Source organism: Narcine bancroftii, chromosome 4 (genome assembly GCF_036971445.1).
Source record: "Narcine bancroftii isolate sNarBan1 chromosome 4, sNarBan1.hap1, whole genome shotgun sequence".
Classification (NCBI taxonomy): domain Eukaryota; kingdom Metazoa; phylum Chordata; class Chondrichthyes; order Torpediniformes; family Narcinidae; genus Narcine; species Narcine bancroftii.
In genome coordinates this window covers 82,250,903-82,268,121 of record NC_091472.1, presented here as the reverse complement: position 1 = coordinate 82,268,121, position 17,219 = coordinate 82,250,903, and the positions used below count along the sequence as shown (strand labels likewise).

The 17,219-nt window shown below is 37.2% G+C and overlaps 1 protein-coding gene, 1 long non-coding RNA gene and 1 pseudogene across 4 annotated transcripts in view; 2 read left to right on the top strand and 1 right to left on the bottom strand.

The window, feature by feature from the left end:
- Positions 1-17,219, bottom strand: part of aplf (aprataxin and PNKP like factor) — a 146,776-nt gene that overhangs the window by 59,163 nt on the left and 70,394 nt on the right. For 2 of the 3 annotated variants that reach the window (XR_011355850.1, XM_069931779.1), the window contains exons 8-11: positions 11,465-11,584; positions 5,648-5,694; positions 4,199-4,240; positions 2,145-2,319 (exon numbers count right to left, since the gene is read on the bottom strand). Coding sequence is in view for 2 of the 3 variants with exons in the window: in XM_069931779.1 (XP_069787880.1) it covers positions 2,145-2,319; positions 4,199-4,240; positions 5,648-5,694; positions 11,465-11,584 (384 nt within the window). In the remaining variant the exon portion in view is untranslated. Of the gene's footprint in view, positions 1-309; positions 2,320-4,198; positions 4,241-5,647; positions 5,695-11,464; positions 11,585-17,219 lie in introns of those variants that run through there. The other variant, XM_069931780.1, reaches the window with a different exon arrangement.
- On the top strand, positions 6,726-8,451 carry LOC138760229 (phosphoserine aminotransferase-like; annotated as a pseudogene).
- LOC138760754 (uncharacterized) lies at positions 8,692-15,889 on the top strand. Its single transcript, XR_011355851.1, has 4 exons — positions 8,692-8,839; positions 11,053-11,163; positions 14,506-14,562; positions 15,434-15,889. It is a non-coding gene; the product is annotated as an uncharacterized lncRNA (long non-coding RNA).

Sequence of the window (17,219 nt, the reverse complement as noted above, 5' to 3'; positions counted from 1 at the left end):
CTGCTGAACTTATTTATCTGCCTCCCAAGGGATCTCTGGGAATAGGGTCTGAAATCCTCAACAAGACTAACAGGAACATTTCAGAATGCTGTGGATTCCTGAGAGGAGTTGAATATCCAAGATCGGAAGCAAGATGTGCAATTGGGAACAGGGTGCTACCAAGGGTCCCACAAGGAATGAGTAAAATACTGCAAGATAAGTTCAATTTGAACTTACATCAAATTCGAAGAAAATTGCCATGTTTTCTTCATGATATGAGGGATATAGAAACTTGTGGGAGTAAATGAAGATTTTAGATATCCATGTACATAAATTTCCAAAACTTTATCTCAAGACCAACACAAAAATGAGAATGTGAATGTTCAGTTTGCAGAACATTTGTCATACATCTACAGTGTGTAATCCAGGTCTGAAAACTGCACCACTAGTAAAGATAAATTAATCTACAAGAGAGTCCAATTTGGAAAGTCCTTTGGGATGCTTTACTATATTAAGGTACTGTATGTACACAAAATCTTTCTTTCTGTTGCAGAAACTTAACTGGTGGCACTTTAGTCACTAATAAGTGGTTAACCACAGGCATAGACAATATTGATGAAGCTCCATTGAAACACAAAACATCACAGAACAAATTAAATGTATAGTTAGACAAAATCAGCAAAATCATCAATAAATAGTAGTGTTTATATTGAAAGATTTGCATCAATTCTATTCCAAACTGATTGTGTATCAACGTTATAAAAGTGAAGAATTATTTCAGATGTACATTGGCTCAAAGCTAAGATGATCAAGTTAAAATAAAGGCAGGGTCATTTGTGTATTGTGGTGTGAAGCCCATTTAAAATCCTGATTTATCAGAAAATGGGACCACGCATTCCACTGGAAAAATGGAGCATGAAGAAGTGATCAGCCCTGAGTTTATTTCAATACAGCTAGTTTCGATTTCGAGTTTGCATCAAATTGTTGTGTTTGCCACTAAATCTTGCTCTCTGGTAGAAAGGGGCAATTTTACCAGGGTGGGGGGAAAAAACCCAAAAATTATTTAATTTAAATTTTTATTATTCATGTGGACAAAATTCAATTCAAGAATCAGCTTCAATTTACACGTTTCACTAACTGCACTGTGAAATCCACTAATACCAACTTTTGAGATCAAATTTAATTTCACATTGGCAATTCTATCCACCTTATCAATTTTTACAGTCGCATTAATCCACAGTATTTCACCTGAGACTAAAACAGGTTGGAAGAAAAAAAGCATTTGTTGGTGGTGCCAAACAGTTTCTACAGTGTAGGTTGGCAGAGAGCTCTGTAAGCTGTTCCTACTTGTTAACTTGCTCAGCCACAAGTCGATCATTGAGAAAGGATGGCTGTCAATCAGCAACATATCAGAATTTTCTTTTAGACCGTACCACTTCCAAACTCCAAACATTCCACCTAATAACCATGCTGTGTGACAACTTAGAATCATTTGAATTAATCAGCAATTACCTTTCTCATCTCCTTCTCACCTTCCACTCCAAAAACAGCACAGTTTTGTAAAAGACAGTTTAGAACAAGGTTGGTCTTTGCTAATGAGCACTCCCAACGAACGATGTTTGAACACTGGTCACAAGGTAAAAATGCTTAATGGGCATAAAAAGAGGGGTAAAATGCATTACAAATTTTATTTTAAATAAAATAAATCAGCCTTTGTTCACACTAATTTCCAAAAACTATGGAGTGTGTGCTACTTTAGGTCCCTGATTTCTGTTAGGGGGAGTAATGATGTAACTACACTTGATCAGGAATAAATGCTTCACTTGTTCCAGTGCAAATGGAAACAGCTGCAATGTACGGAAACTTCTGACCTATTTATAAATGTTCCAACAAATATCTTACATTCTCATAATTCTAAATTTGCTATGGCAGACAAGAAATGTGTTCAATTTCCATTTCCAGCCTCATTCAGCTGGTGAACTAATGATCATTTCAAATCAGTAGAAGATAAATTGAATTCCATAAAGTGAAACATTTAGGTAGTGGTACTGCATTGTAACAACAGAGTACAGGTACTTCAAATATTATTTTCAGTGCCACAAAAGGTAGCCAAAATTAGCGTTCAAGGGTAAAAAATTGAAAACAAGTCTCATTTGTTTATAAACCTGTTAGCTTCTTCTCTTAATGTATCAATATCTTCATTGCCATCTGAACTTGGTTCCCAATCAGAATCTTCATCAGTAGGATCCAGATCATCCTCTTCATCGTCAATGAAACTATCATTCAGGTCGTATTGGTTGGGCCCATCACTATCATTATCATTGCCCAGAGCACTTTTACCTAGGCAAAGCAAAACATTTTCAAACCAGTATTTATTGACAGTATGTTTTTTTGTTCATCTGAGAGGCGAGCTTCTATCTATTTCTAATTTTTGTACAGATAGGCATCATTTAAAGCTTGGATTACAGTTTAAGTTGCTCACTATTTTCAGTTGGTAATGACTCTTCCAGAGGTTTTTCAAAATTCTATAATGATTACTTCTAAGGAATCAGATTTAATTCCTGTCTCAATAAACCTTACCTCAAAAAAATGTAGACCTAAATTCCAATTTGACTGAAAACTCATAGATTTATAGGAATGCTTTCTTGAATTCACTCCTAAATGATTTAGATACAAGTTTGAAATTTTTCCTCTCATTCTATATTTCTCCCACCAAAAAAATAAAGCCTCTTGGCATCCACTGTGAATCCTTGTATTATTTTACAGGGCCCAATTAAATTGACTCACAAATGTATAAGCTCAGAGGTAGAATTTGCCGACACAAATATTGTAATAATTCAGCTTGAGGACATGGCATGATTTCTGAGAATCCAAGAACAACACATCTTTCTTCTGATTCCACTTTAAAAAATAAATATAGTAGTCCAAATGGAGAGGATGACTAAAGCTTTTTATGATTCATGTTACATTTCCTTTGGCCAAGTTCCTGAACATAAAAGACAGCATTCGTTTGAACAGTTTGATAGCTTTTATTGATTAGAACAGCAATATCCAAATGTATCTATACCTCCACATTTCTTCACCTCAGCATTAAGAAGGTATTTTGATTCATCTTTCTGGGATCCAAAATAGATGATTCAACACCACCCACATTGAGCTCTACATTTTTGCCCACTCATTTGATCTGTTTACATCCCTATGCAACTTGTACATCTGTACAACTTATTCTAAGTTTTGTTTTGGTGTCAGCTGCAACCTAGAATATACAAAACCTCATGCTTTAATCAATCATTAAAGACAAAAAAAAAATCTAAGATCCCATCACAGATAATTATGAAACATCTCTCACCACACTCCATTAGAGTGCTTCATTTCCTTTAAGCAATCATTGTGAGGTGCCTGACCAAATGTAGAGTTAATTTTCAAACTGCTTAGCTTCCTTTTTTTAATTCCAAAATAATTGTGCCCATTGCCAAACTGGACTTGCTTAGAGTTAGCTTTGGTTTACCAGTCTCAGGTTTTTAAAAAAATTCAAATGTTCTACATTTTTGCCTAAAGGTATTGCATATTTCACTAAGGAATATCCAAATTCCTACTTTAAATTGTTGTTTCAAAATAAAACTATAATTAATAAATAGAACTCATCTGTCTTGGGGCCTGGTAGTATTTGAGGTGTACAACTGACCTAGCTTTTTAAGTCATAAATTTGACAACCAAAAATATATAGAAAATAATGCAGCTTTTCCAAATTTGTAGTTTAAGATTAAAAGCAAATGACTGTATATTTTTTCTCTCTTGCCTTTATGTGAATATCAGAAATTATATACTGTACCTGCTTTGCAAATTGTTAAGCAGATACTGTGCACGCCATGAGGAAAATCAATTCCATAAATAGACCTGGACAACATGTACTGTTTAGCAGTTGGGCATAGATAACCAAAGGAGTTGTATTTGCATAATGGTTTTCACATACTCAGGATGGCCTAAGATGCTTCAAACCCAACAAGTTACTTGTGAAGTATAACCACTATCCTAGCCAAATAAGGCAGGCAATTTGCACACAGCAGCATTGCACAAATTTGGAAGAAGTTGCGTAGGTGGGAGCAGGAAGTTACATGGAGACATAAATAGGTTAAGTAAATGAAAGAGATGAGCTTTTGTTGGTGCTTAAAGATCAATGCAAATCAATCTCAAATTAGTGAAAAAAATGATTCCATACCTTTCTGAGCAACTTTTCTTCTTGGTCTTCTTAATGTACTTTCTAGAATTAAAATATTACCACATAAGCCTAGAAAATCTATTGAATGAGAACAAAAATTACAGAAATCTCAGCACAAAATATCATGAAATATACTACTAAATGCTACAAAATGGCAAATTATGGCGATGAAATCCTAACACTGATTGATGCAGAAGGCCTTTCCACTTATGAATGGATAACTATCATCAGCAAGCACATTAATACTTTGGGTTAGGACAATGCCACTCATCTTCCACCTCCATGTTTGAATCCTTCACTGGTAATAAAATTCTTCTCTTTGCTGGCTTTTAGCATCTGTAAGAAGTAGGCTTAAAGAAGTCTTAGTTCAATTCCTGTTGGCCTCAGACACAAAGAACAGAACTGGCCTTAATTTAGCAGTTACTGCAGTCTCCCTCAAGGAATCTACAAAGATGGAAAACGGAAACATTTTCTGACTGATGCAGCACAGACTGCTTGTCTCAAGATGGGTTAAATTACCTTGAAGAAATATGGTTGTAATACACTTGGCTTGGAAGTGAATAATTCTAAGATTAAGTACTCAATGATAAAAAAAGAACCTATTCCTCCATTCTAGCATTCTTTTCTCTGTTCATTATTGCTCAATAAACGTTTGAAACATCCTGATAATAAATATCTCAAGCCAGTTGATCTCAGGTACTCACCATCATATTTCTACCCTCTCGTCTCATTAATTTGTAAACTAAAATCTTTGAAAAATCACACCAATTACTACTTTCTTAATTGCATTGCATATGTATAACCTTAAAAACATGCTGATTTACAATATCGTAACAATAAACTAATTTACATAACAAAGCCAGATACAAAATACTATAGCTAATGAAATTTCAGTTGTTGTACTTTATCTACAAAGATACAGTTAATTTGCAAATTGTTAAAATAATTGCAAGTTAAAATTTTAACATTTTTTTCAATTTCTATTAAATGTACATTTTGGATTGTTTCAAAACATTAGGGGTTTATTATTTTGCAATATTATTTTTGGGTTCACTGCAAAGTTCCTTGCAACAAAAATCAAAATTCATCTAAAACTTTACATTTTGAATAGCATAACTGTGGTTAAATGTTGAACAGCAAACCATTTTGTATTTTGTTGCTTATAAAAACTAAAAGGTTTCCCAATACGAGTTTGTAACAACTCAAGATAAGAAAAAAGTTCCAATATCAAACGTGATTAATCAATGGTTAGATTATGGATTATCAGACATTCCCTGCCTTTTGAAACATTAGCACAATTACGATAGTGTGAAAAAGATATATTTAAAAATATCTGTGTTACAGCAATTGCTTACTGAAAGCATACTGACTACTGTAGAAGGAAATCCATATCCAAATCAGAACACCAAAAACTATATCAATTCTGTTTATAGGATGCAAACAACTTACCTGGAGGCTGAGTATGCTTGTATTCTTTCTTGTGCTGAGGGTTTTTCCTTCAAAATGAATAAATGCATTTCAATTTGCCATTAATCTTAAATAACATGCTGTAAAAAACTGTAGGCACTTTTCAGATTTTCCGTAATTATAACATTTCTCTACTTCTACATAATAGCATTCATTTTTTAAATGATATTTTTCTCCTAACGACTCTGAAAGCATTTCATCTTAACTGAGCCAAGTTCTCAGAGGTTCAAATCCCATCCAAAAGTACATAACTTCAGTGAGTAAGGTTCAATCTCAACTTCTGTTGGTGTGTGCAGTTTACACATTTTCCCATGGACTGCATGCATTCCCCCAAGTAGACTGTTTTCATCCCTTGTCCCACAGTCATGTTGGGAGATTAATTGGCCACTGTAAATTGTCCCAGTGTGTATGTGAATGCTAGAGTGTGTTTGGGTGTGGGGTGGGGGTCCTCGATAGAATGAATAGAGAAATGATTGAGTTAGTTTACTTGATAGTCCTAATTTAATATTATAAGACTCTACAATAGAGAATGCAATGATTCACAATATGAATATGAATGATTCACATCAAGAAATTATTTACCTAAATGTATTCCATTAGAAAAAATAACATATAGTTTAAGAAATAATATTGAAATATTCGAACAAGTATGGGAGCCTTACATTAAATACAATAGCGAAAACCTACCGGGAACAAACATTACCTAAGTTGATGGAAGGAGAAGAGAAGAAAAGAATGGACTCAGTAGAATTTCTGGTGTATTTTTGTTGAATGACAACATTGTCTAACTGAATTAATGCAACCTAGATTGTATAACTAAAATGGATGAGAGGGGGGGGGGATGGGGGGGTGGCTTGGGAGGAGGGAGGGGGGAGGGAGAAAAAGTCACTGTAAATGTGTGGAAAAGAAAAAGTGTATATCATGGCTATTGTGATTTATGGTGTGAAAAAAAAAAAATTAAAAAAAAAAAAAAAAAAAAAAAAAAAAAAAAAAAGAAATTATTTACCCATGAAAATGATTGTGGAAAGTGACAAGTAATAGTGAAGTACAAAAGCTACAGATGCTGGAATTACTTGACAAAGAGCAGACAAAGAATTGCTGGAGGCACTCAGGGGTCAGACAGCATCCATAGGTCATATAAGGGCTCTTACTTGTGCATTTTATTGATTTCCTTTTGTTCTCTCTATAAAGCAGTTGGTTTACATTTAAATCTGTTAACAGTTCTTTTATTTGTACACTGTGTACAGTTTATCTTTTTCACTACCAATTAGTGGTAATTCTGCCATGCCCACAGAAAAAAAGGAATCTCAGGGTTGTATGTGATGTCATTATTACTCTGACAATAAATCTGAAATCTAGAAAGGGTAAGTCAACATTTTAGGTCAATGAATGCTTTAATTTACACAATCCCTAATCCAATTTTTCAAAACAGAAATGAAAGCATACAGACTCTACATTGTGGTGCCCAGACTAGTCAAATTTGTGGACATGCTCACAAACTGGTATCTGTAAATGAATTGTAGAAGGTTAAAGGGTGAAATGGTACTGAGAATTGCGAAAGAGCTTTGGAAACTTTATTTGCTGTTTAATTCATCATGTGCCGGCTGATGGAACCATTTACACCATTTATAACAGAACTCATGTCCCAGAACATAACGTATTGAGGCAGCAGTCACCCAAATGCAGTCAGTTATTGAGCTTGAAAGAGTGATATGAGACAGAAAGACCCTTCCTGTTAAGTACCCTTTCAAAGAAGATAGGTTATTCACCAGGATCCAGAAGCAGAGAAAGAGCTGTTCAATTACAGAGGGCTTGGAATTAGTGTCCTGGAAATGAGGCATATATCGGCAGACTTCATCAAAATTGTCAACACTGCAGAAAATGACCTGCAAGAACTACTAAAAATTACTGAAAACTACAACGTGATCTTTCTCCAGGAAGAACTGGTCAGTTCAGTGCTATACCTTTAAATCTTATTGGATTAAAAAGGAGGAATGCAGATTATGTGATTACTGGAGCCTCATCTGCCAGTGCAGCCAAAGAAGCAGAGAAATATGGAAAAGTAAATATTGTGTATCCAAGCTTGGTGCTTGCAGAACTATTTCTAATCCAAGCAACTGGAATATGAATCGAATCCCTCTTATGTTTAACACTGTGCCAATGAGACTATTCATGGTATGGAATTCCCCTTTTTCCCCAGACATAAAGGGAACTGCGCTGGTCTATGACATGACCTCAAGTTTTCTTTCAAAACCAGTGGATGTAACCAAGCTTGGTTTGATTTTTGCTGGTGGTCAGAAAAATGCTGGAATGACTGTGGTAATAATCAGAGAGGAAGTTTTGGGATATGCACTGAAAGAATGTCCAGTCATTTTTGACTATAAAGTGCACAGGAGTTGTAGTTCTATGTGCCACACTCCAGCAACCTACAGTATTTACATTATGGGATTAGTCTTGCAATGGATCAAAAATTCTGGGGGTGCTGAAGCAATGGGCCAGAACAGGGCTCCGTATTTAAAGCTGATTTATGATGTAATCGATGGATCAAATGGATTCTACGTGTGTCTGGCTGCTTCAACCTGCAGAAGTATAATGAATATTCCAATACACATTGGGAATGCAAATGGAGACAGTGTTCTTGAAACAGAGTTTCTTAACATATATCGTTAAAGGCCCACAGGTCTGTAAATGGAATTCAAATTTCCTTATATAATGCGGTGACAGTGGAAGAAACCCAAGAATTGGCTGACTTTATTTTTCTTGTTTTTTTGGACCTTGTCCCTTAACCACTACACAAATTACAGACTTTATTGGTGTAGAGTGGTGGTAAAGATCACTCTTTTCGAGGCAATGTGCTGGTAACCTCTGGCCTACGAAGAATGAAGAAAGAAGATCTACATAATATTGTAATTTACCGTATTTGATTGTTATTTATAATTGCATCATCATTATTTGTGACATAATAATTAGGGGCCGGTGCAAGAGCCAAAGGCTCATTGTTTACTGTTGTCAGTTTGGCTGCGGGCGTTGGCGATGTCCCAGGGTCTGGAGGCTGGGTGCATTCAGTATCTTCCAGTGCGCATGTGCTATGGACTTGAGTTGGTGCACGTGCGGGGAATGCGCACGGTTGGAGCAGTTAGTTCGCCTGCGTTGACTATAATGGCAGAATAAATGGTGAGCAATTGAAGCGCCGATATTTTCTACTGATTAAAATATAGTGACTATCATCCATAAAAAAGCCACTCATAGGCTTAGGCTCTTGTAAGTACATGTTGGTTGTTAGATGCTACGTTACCACAGATTCAAGGATGTTATCATTAACAAGATCATTACCATGTCATAAGTCTTTTTGTGTTAATAATAAACAATTTAAAACACATCTGGACTTAGTTAAGAATTTATTTGAACGCGTCACGGACAAGAGCCTACTTAGCCTCCGAATGGCTTTTTTTTAGAGATAGAGGGCGCTACACTCTTTATCAAGAATAGAAAAAAGGAAGTGATATTACATATATCAGGAGTGGTCAAACTATGGCCCACTGGCCAAATGCAGCCCATTTCCCATTTTTTAGTGGCCCGATAGAACATAGTCTCTAACAATAAATTGCACTGTATGTGCATTTTACTTATTAGTTTTAACACTGGATGCCATTTTGAACAATACTAGTCCGACCGTTGCAATGTTACTGATCGATGAAAACATTTACCTCAGTTAAAAAAAAGCATTTACCTCAGTAAAGTTTAATTGTATTCATTTAAATTAAACTGAAGAGCAGCAGATACAAAACTGTACTGTAATATATGAGCACATCAATAAACTACTGGAATGTTAACAGTTAAACTGTTCAGTAGTGTCAGAGTTATTTTGATAGAAAATGAATTTTCAATGATACAGGGGTTTCTAGTCTTAAAACACTTCTTCTTGCAGTGTAACTGGTTGAAAACTGCCAGGCTTGGTATTGTTTTGCCCATGATTCCTTATATTTTTTTGTATGTGGCCCACAACAATATATTGTGTTGGTCACCCCTGACATATATAAAGGGGCCAGAGAGGATAGGTTATGACACAGAAGGTGTGATGGTGATGACACAAGTAAAGGGAAAAACTACTGGGAAGTGGGGAGGAGGGTTACTTAGAGAGGGGAATTTAAAAAAAAAACAGGAGAGGTAAAGAGGTGGAATCAGATGGGGATGTGGGGTTAGCTAAAATTAGCATTCATGCCATTAGGTTTAAGGCTGTCCAGGAGGAATATAGCATGTTGCTGAAAATTGAGAGCAATGGTCACAGCTGCATTTAGAGAGGACCTAATGGCGGGCTCAACTACTGAGCCATTATAGATAGTGTACAAATAAGGAAGACCTAATCACTCTGATAGGATTAAACTAGAGGATTCTTGACATTCACTGGAAGGTGGGGGAACAGATATGCAGACAGATTGTGGAAAATTGCAAAAGCAATATTGTTGGCATGGCAGAAGACTTTAATCTCCACAATATTGACTGGGACATCCTTAATATCAGAGGTTTAGATGGGGCAGAACTTGGCAAGTGTATGTATTGGGAAGGGTTGTGGCTGTCATGTGACAGCACTGCCCCCTACCTAATCAGAGGACACACCAACTGCCAATCAAAGTTTGGTTCTGCCCCACCCATTAGTGCACACCTTACTGTTGGTCACATGTAAATTACCTGGACTGCACTCTCCAGTCTGCCTGTACTTGGCCTTAGGCCATTGGCTGTTGTAATTAGATTAATCTTCCTGCCACTGAACTATTGGCCCCCAGTAAATAGTGTGGGTTGTCCCTCCAGCACTATAAAGGTGCCATTTGCTCTTTGTTTTCTCTCTCTGCCAGCTTGGGTTCACCCTGCTTCACTCCAGGCCTAGAGACTGTTAAAAGGGTTGGGAGCATTTAATTAGTGTCCCTTGTAGCATAGAGCCGTGCCTGCACTGAATGGGGCTTCATAGTGATTTTTCCCTGATCATTGTATGTACCAGTTCATTTTGTGTGTGTGTGTGTGTGTGTGTGTGTGTGTGTGTGTCTGTGTGTGTCTGTGTGTGTGTGTGTGTGTGTGTGTGTGTGTGTGTGTGTGTGTGTGTGTGTGTTGTTCTGCCTCAGTTGCCATTTTCCCACACTTGCCTTCTGTAACAACAGTGTGTCCTGAAGATTTTCTTGAAGCAGCATGTAGATTGTCCAACCTAAAAGGGGGCCAACAGTGTATTGGCAAATGAGCCTGACTAAGTGATCAGAATTTTAGTGGGGGAACATTTTAGTAACAGTTATCACTTGAAGATAGTTGGGACTCTTATAAAAGAAATGAGCAAATTATTCTGAAACAATTTTATATATTTTTTATGTCTATATGTGATGATGTTCTATACATTATAGACCTGCTCCCATGATCTGGAACATCTGGTGATCAAGTGTCACCCATTCCACCTGCCGAAGGAGTTCACTGCCATCATCCTGGTCGCTTTGTACATTCCACCCTAAGCTAACGTCAGTCTGGCACTGGAGGGACAGAGCACTGTGATAAACTATTGTTGATAGTATTCTTTTTGTTATAGTAATGTCGTAGGTTGGTTATAATATGAATATTTACACTGATGCTGCTGCAATACACCAAATTTCATGTCTTGTTTATGACAATAAATCCTGATTCTGATATGAAGGGGATGGAGGTGTCTACCAGGCTCAAACAGCAGACTTTTAGTCTGATTTGGACATCATGTACAGCAAAGACATGTGAGCAAAATAACCTGTTTTTGTGTTCTGCTGTTCCATATTAGTGTCAACTAACCTGTAACAAGCAGTGCCAAAAGGACACTGTGGTTTATCATCCTCCTCTCCTCCAGCCAAAGGGTCTTCATAATCTGCATCTCCAGGATGGCTAAACTCTTGAAAATGAACCGGATTTTTTCTATGCAGGGTTTTTTAAAAAAAACATGATTTTTTTTAAAAGCAGCATTTAATGTGAACCCTTAATTAAACATTACTGTAATAATTTGTAAATGTCTGAATAGTTTCACAATCTTATGCTAATAGGTAACCAAAAGCTGCAGTTATAAGTAAAGGCAGCAAACAGTTAAATCAGAGAGAATATTTCGAAAGATGGACTATATTTATTCACTCTTGATATTTCACTTAAGTGTTCAATTAAATTATGAGAATAAGCATGTTTCTAGTTTTTTCCCGGATGTTCTTACTCTTAGTATCACTTATGATTAATGCCGTTTGATCACAAATTTATAAGTGACACTAACAGTAAGAATGTGCGATCCTAACAAATTTGTATTATCCAAATTGGAAATGCTGTGCAGACAATAAAATCAAAACAGCAACAAATTGTTCTATCATCATATAAAAGGACCATCTGGTATGAAAACAAGGTTAAAACTATCAAATAAATCAGAAATTGTAAAGATGCCAAAGCTGAATTAAGTAAAAACAGCCAGTGGAGCAAACTATGCTTGCAATGCAAAGGTTAGTCTCGCTAGAAACTGCCAAGCTATTCAAATCCTTCTCAAATCCAAGATCAGATTTATTTCCTGAGTAAATCCAAGCAACTCTAATGTGGAAGGACTTTGATTTAAAAATTAAGTTCCATATCAAAACCGATAATCTTCCTTTTCCAAATAGTTGAACAACTTCAAAATGTGAAGCACACATTCTTAACTCCAATTTGTTTATGATCTTAAATTCATTTCTTATCATATTTTGAGGCACATTTTAAGCTCTCATATAATAAAGAAGTATGTAACTTTGCAGAGTAATGCCTCAAAAAATTGGTTTTGAAGCCTCAAATGACCGATTATCTAGCAAATTTTATTTCAACAACTTACTTTCTTCAAATTCAATAATATTGTGCATTATGTTCTCTCTTATCTTAACTCCTCATCACCTATTTTTACCATTCTCAAAATATCTCACTTTATACAATGTTTAAGCTGTAGCAACCACGTCACAGTGCGAAATGAAAAACGAGAAAATGATCAGACGTAGTCAAGTTGAAGTTCAGTAAAAGTTGTTTACTCAAACAGACACACGCACCTTTTAAAAACCCCACACGTTCCAAATGGCATCGCATTGTGACGTCATGACGTCACTTGGAACCTCACGAATTGGTTCGATTAAGCCTCCAGTGTCCATTGTTTTCTGGACAACTACCCCCCCCTCCCCCACATGTTCACATGGTATGTTTTGCTACCTAACAGCCAATTTTTCCATTTATTGCCAATATTTGAAGTTACAATTAGCACAGAAAATAGAATTAAAAGATTCTCATCAATTTGATTGATTTCCCCAGGGACAGATTATATTATATTTTATGTTGTGTATAGATATGTTTTTGGAAGATAGATTGTGGGGTTAGGTTACAAACAGATATAAATACTTCAAAACAGATCTCATTTTAAAATGCAAGAATTATATGGCATAAGGTGATGCCTATATGTCTGCAAAGACAATGGACTCCTGTGCTGGAGATTTTCACAATGGAGGTGCAAATGGAAGGCCCCATCTCAGGAAACTGATAAGATCTCTCATGAATTTATTTTGGGAGTCAGCAAGCTGTTTTGGTGGAGTGTGCAGTTTGAGGAGGGTCATCTAGTATTGTAAGCAGAGAGTCAAACAGGTTTTTCTCCAAGTGTGAAACAGAGAGAGAGAGAGAGAGACTGCTGGTTTTCAGCCATGGCTTTTGGAAGGTTGCTTGAAACCCATTTTGAAGATGGGTTGTGAGTTCTGAATTCAGCCTGTTCAAAGCCCTTTCAAGAGGCTGGCTGTATGATGTTTCGCCTGATAAGCGAAACAGAAAAGGAACTCTGTGGTGACCTGAAAGAAGGAGGTTATCATCTGGAAAACCCTGTTGGGGCAAGTTTCTTTGGAAAGACACTAAAGTGGCTGATTAGAAGGAATCAGTTTGTGTGCGTGTCCAACAAGCAACAAATCTCTCTCTGAAAACCAACAAGAACCTTCCTGAGTGGTAACCATTTACCTTTCAAGCACCAAAGCCTGGTGAAGATTCATAAGGGTTAAATTCTGTGCACAGTTTAAGAATTGCCTGATACCAGTGAACTTGGAGGAGAGAGAAGTGAGAGTGGAACTACGAATCTAAGAACTTTTCTGAACTTGTACACACATTACATACACATGCACTTTTAAGAAGGGGATTAAGTTGGGTTAAATTAATAGTGATAAGTTAAAGTTTGATCTGATTTTTATGTTTAAAGAAAATTAAAACTAACTTTTGTTTAAGTAACCATTTGTCTTGGTGACTTTCTATTGCTGCTGGATTTTGGGGTCCTCTGGGCCTGTAACACCCCATTAACCTTTTTTTCTAACTGCCCTGAATCAATTTACTAATTCTGTTTCTCACCATCTCATGTATATAATTCTAATTAAAGACAATTTCCAAAGAAACAACCTGCAAATGTAATTTAAGACACTCTCCCTTGCGCAAAGGTAAAACAAATGTACATTCCAGGAAGGTCCTACCACAGAACAGGCTGTCAATTGGACTGATAACTAAAAGAGTTCAAAGATTTTAAGGTCCCAATCATCAGTAGTTTGAAAGCACTGGAACCAAACCTTGTTCTTACTAAAATAAGATTCAATTGGGCATCTCTTTACTCCAGTAAAACAAGAGGGCATTGATAGCACAAATTATTAGATTTTAACAGATGTTTTAAGCATTCTGTTTCTGTGAATTTGAATAGGTTAGAAGGCTAATTTTTGCAGTACTACTCCAGAAGCTGTGTAATTAGTTCATAACAATAGACGAGGTCAGTCATTACATTTTGAATGGTCTTAAAAATTACATATGTCAACAAATTTTTTCAAAAGGTTTGATTCCTAAGAAAAATGGAGAGTATGATACGCAACTTCAAGCTGAACGCAAAGGTAATTTCACATTTGCTGTATCACGTAGGAATCTGGAGAAACATTAGATGAACTTTTACTGAATTTAGCATGTCAAATCGCATAATGATGCTGACACATTGTTTGTGCTCTGGTTTCCTCCCTCCCTCAAAAAATGTGTGGGGATTGAACATTAATTGGTGTACAGTATTTGGGCAGGCATAGTCTTTTGGGCCAGAAGGTTACATGTCATTTTTTTTTAAAGTACTAAAATAGCCAGTTAGTTAGGTGTATATGGTCCTGTTCTAGCTGTTTCACTTTTTATTCCCTTTTTTCTCTCATGGCCCTGACTTCCATTTGAAAGCATTTAACATTTTTAAGGTTTTTTTTAAAAAGATTTAGCCCGAAATGAGTTTAAAACATAGAAAACAGAAACTGAAATCTTAACTTAAAAGTAGAAGAGACACTTTTGACAACAAATTGTGAACCCTAATTTAAGATTCAAGTTTCAGTAATAAAAAACTAGAATTAAAATAAGACTTTAGCCTCAAAGAAAAGGAACAGACTGAAACTGAAATTAAATTGATTTCTCTCAGCAAGTAACAATTTTGGGATTCCATCATGGGTGAGGAGATAGTTAACTCTCTCACTTCAGCGTTATAATAATTGCATGGTTGTGAATGAATTAAAACATCTTGCAAACTTCAACTTCCATATATGAAGCTATTTAGAATCTGGACAACATTTTTTTTCAAAAGGCTTGCTACCTGAAATAAAAAAATTGGGGAATATGATAGTACACTTCAAGCCAAACACAAAGATCATTATAAATTTGCTTTATCATGTAGGAAGTTGGAGAATCGTTAAATTCACTTTTATTGAATTTATGGTGTTTAATTTTGTTTGTACTCAGGATCTGATACCTCGTGTCAATATCCACCAATATTCGGTCAACACTGGTAGATTCCAGTTGCCCTGACACCACTTTTCCATGGTCTCCATGTTCGTCACTGACTGCACCAAGGTCAGCAGGGAAGAAGTTTAATAGCGAATCCAGAAAATAAATTTTTCATGACATGTTGCACTTCATGGTATGCATGTTGCCAATCAGCTGGATGTAGTTTGGTGCTCTGTAGTTGCCAAAATTCTCAGCCACATCTTTAAATGCCTTCCAGGCATGCCCAGACCTAAAACATTTACATAGCACCTGCACTGAGTGCATGCCCAGGCCTGCTTGCTTTGTGGGCAATATAATAATGGATTTGAAACATGACAGGAAATAACAAAAATAGGCTACATCTCTGTAGCGTGAATAAAAGCTCTCATGACAGGAAGTGTAATAATAATAAAATGCTTTTATTAGCTTATAACTATGGGTCGAGTTTCACAGTAGACTTCAAAGGGTTCTGGGTTTAGGCGGGAAACCAGGGTTATATGTAAGCAGATATGTAAGTGGGGCCAGCCATCAGCTCAACACACCACCAGTGAATCCCAGTTCAGTGCATTCAACCCTTCCTGTAGAATTTAGGGTCTGTGAATGAAGGCAGAGAACATTGGTTCAGAAAAAGGTGGTTGAAAAATATTGTTTTTACAAATTTACAGATTTAAGCAGTACGAGGGTCTGGAGATCCTGGTGGAGCACCTTAGCACTGGGGGGCCTTGAACTCCTGGTCCCCTTGTAAGGGAGGAGAGGTGGGCTGGGTCTCCAGCTCAAAGATGAAGGGGGATGCACTTTCCTCCTGAATCAGATCCCCAAAGGCCCTAACTAGGGGTGGCGAGAATGAGCTCCATGGCTTGCAGGGCACCTGAGGCAAGAGACCCTCTGTTCCAGAGGGTGCCAAGTCCCTGATGGAGACGGTGTCCTCCCTGCCATCTGGATACTCCATATAGGCATACATTGGATTGGCGTGGAGCAGTTTTACCCTTTCCACTAGGGAGTCGGTCTTGCTTCTCCTCACGTGCTTCCTGAGAAGGACTGGAGGTTGTGAATGTAGTTCCTGATTCTGACCTTCTTTTGAAAGTGAATAGGAGCTAGTGAGAAGTAGCATTGGTTGCAGTACATAGTAGCGACTGGAATGCCTTTAGGGAGGACTTCCTGCCAGCACGAGTCTGGAAGGCCTTTTGACTTCAGGGCCAATTTGACAGCCTTCCAGACAGTGGCGTTCTCCTTTTCTCCCCGGGGTTGTAGCTAGTAGTCCTGCTGGATGCAATGCCCTCAACAGCAGGTACTGGCGTCACTCGTCACTCATAAAGGATGAGCCCTGGTCGCTATGAATATAGCTAGAATACCCGAAAAGGGTGGAAATGGAGTCTAGGGCCTTTATGACTGACGAAGTGAATGTGTCTGGGCATGAAATGGCGAATGGGAAGTGGGAGTACTCATCAATGATAGAGAGGAAGAAGATGTTCCCATTCGTGGAGGGGAGAGGTCCCTTGAAATCGACACTGAGCCGTTCAAAGGGCCTGGACGACTTGATCAGGTGAGCCTTTGCGGGGCAGTAGAAGTGCAGCTTGTACACCGCACAGACCTGGCATTTCCCTGACATCTTCCATGGAGAAGGGCAGATTGCGCACCTTGACAAAATGAACCATGTGGGTAACCCCTGGATGGCAGAGCTTATTATGTAGAGACCACAGTTAACCGGTGTGTGCAGAGGACAGCTTCCTCTGGATAAGGAATCTAGAGGATAATTTAAGGG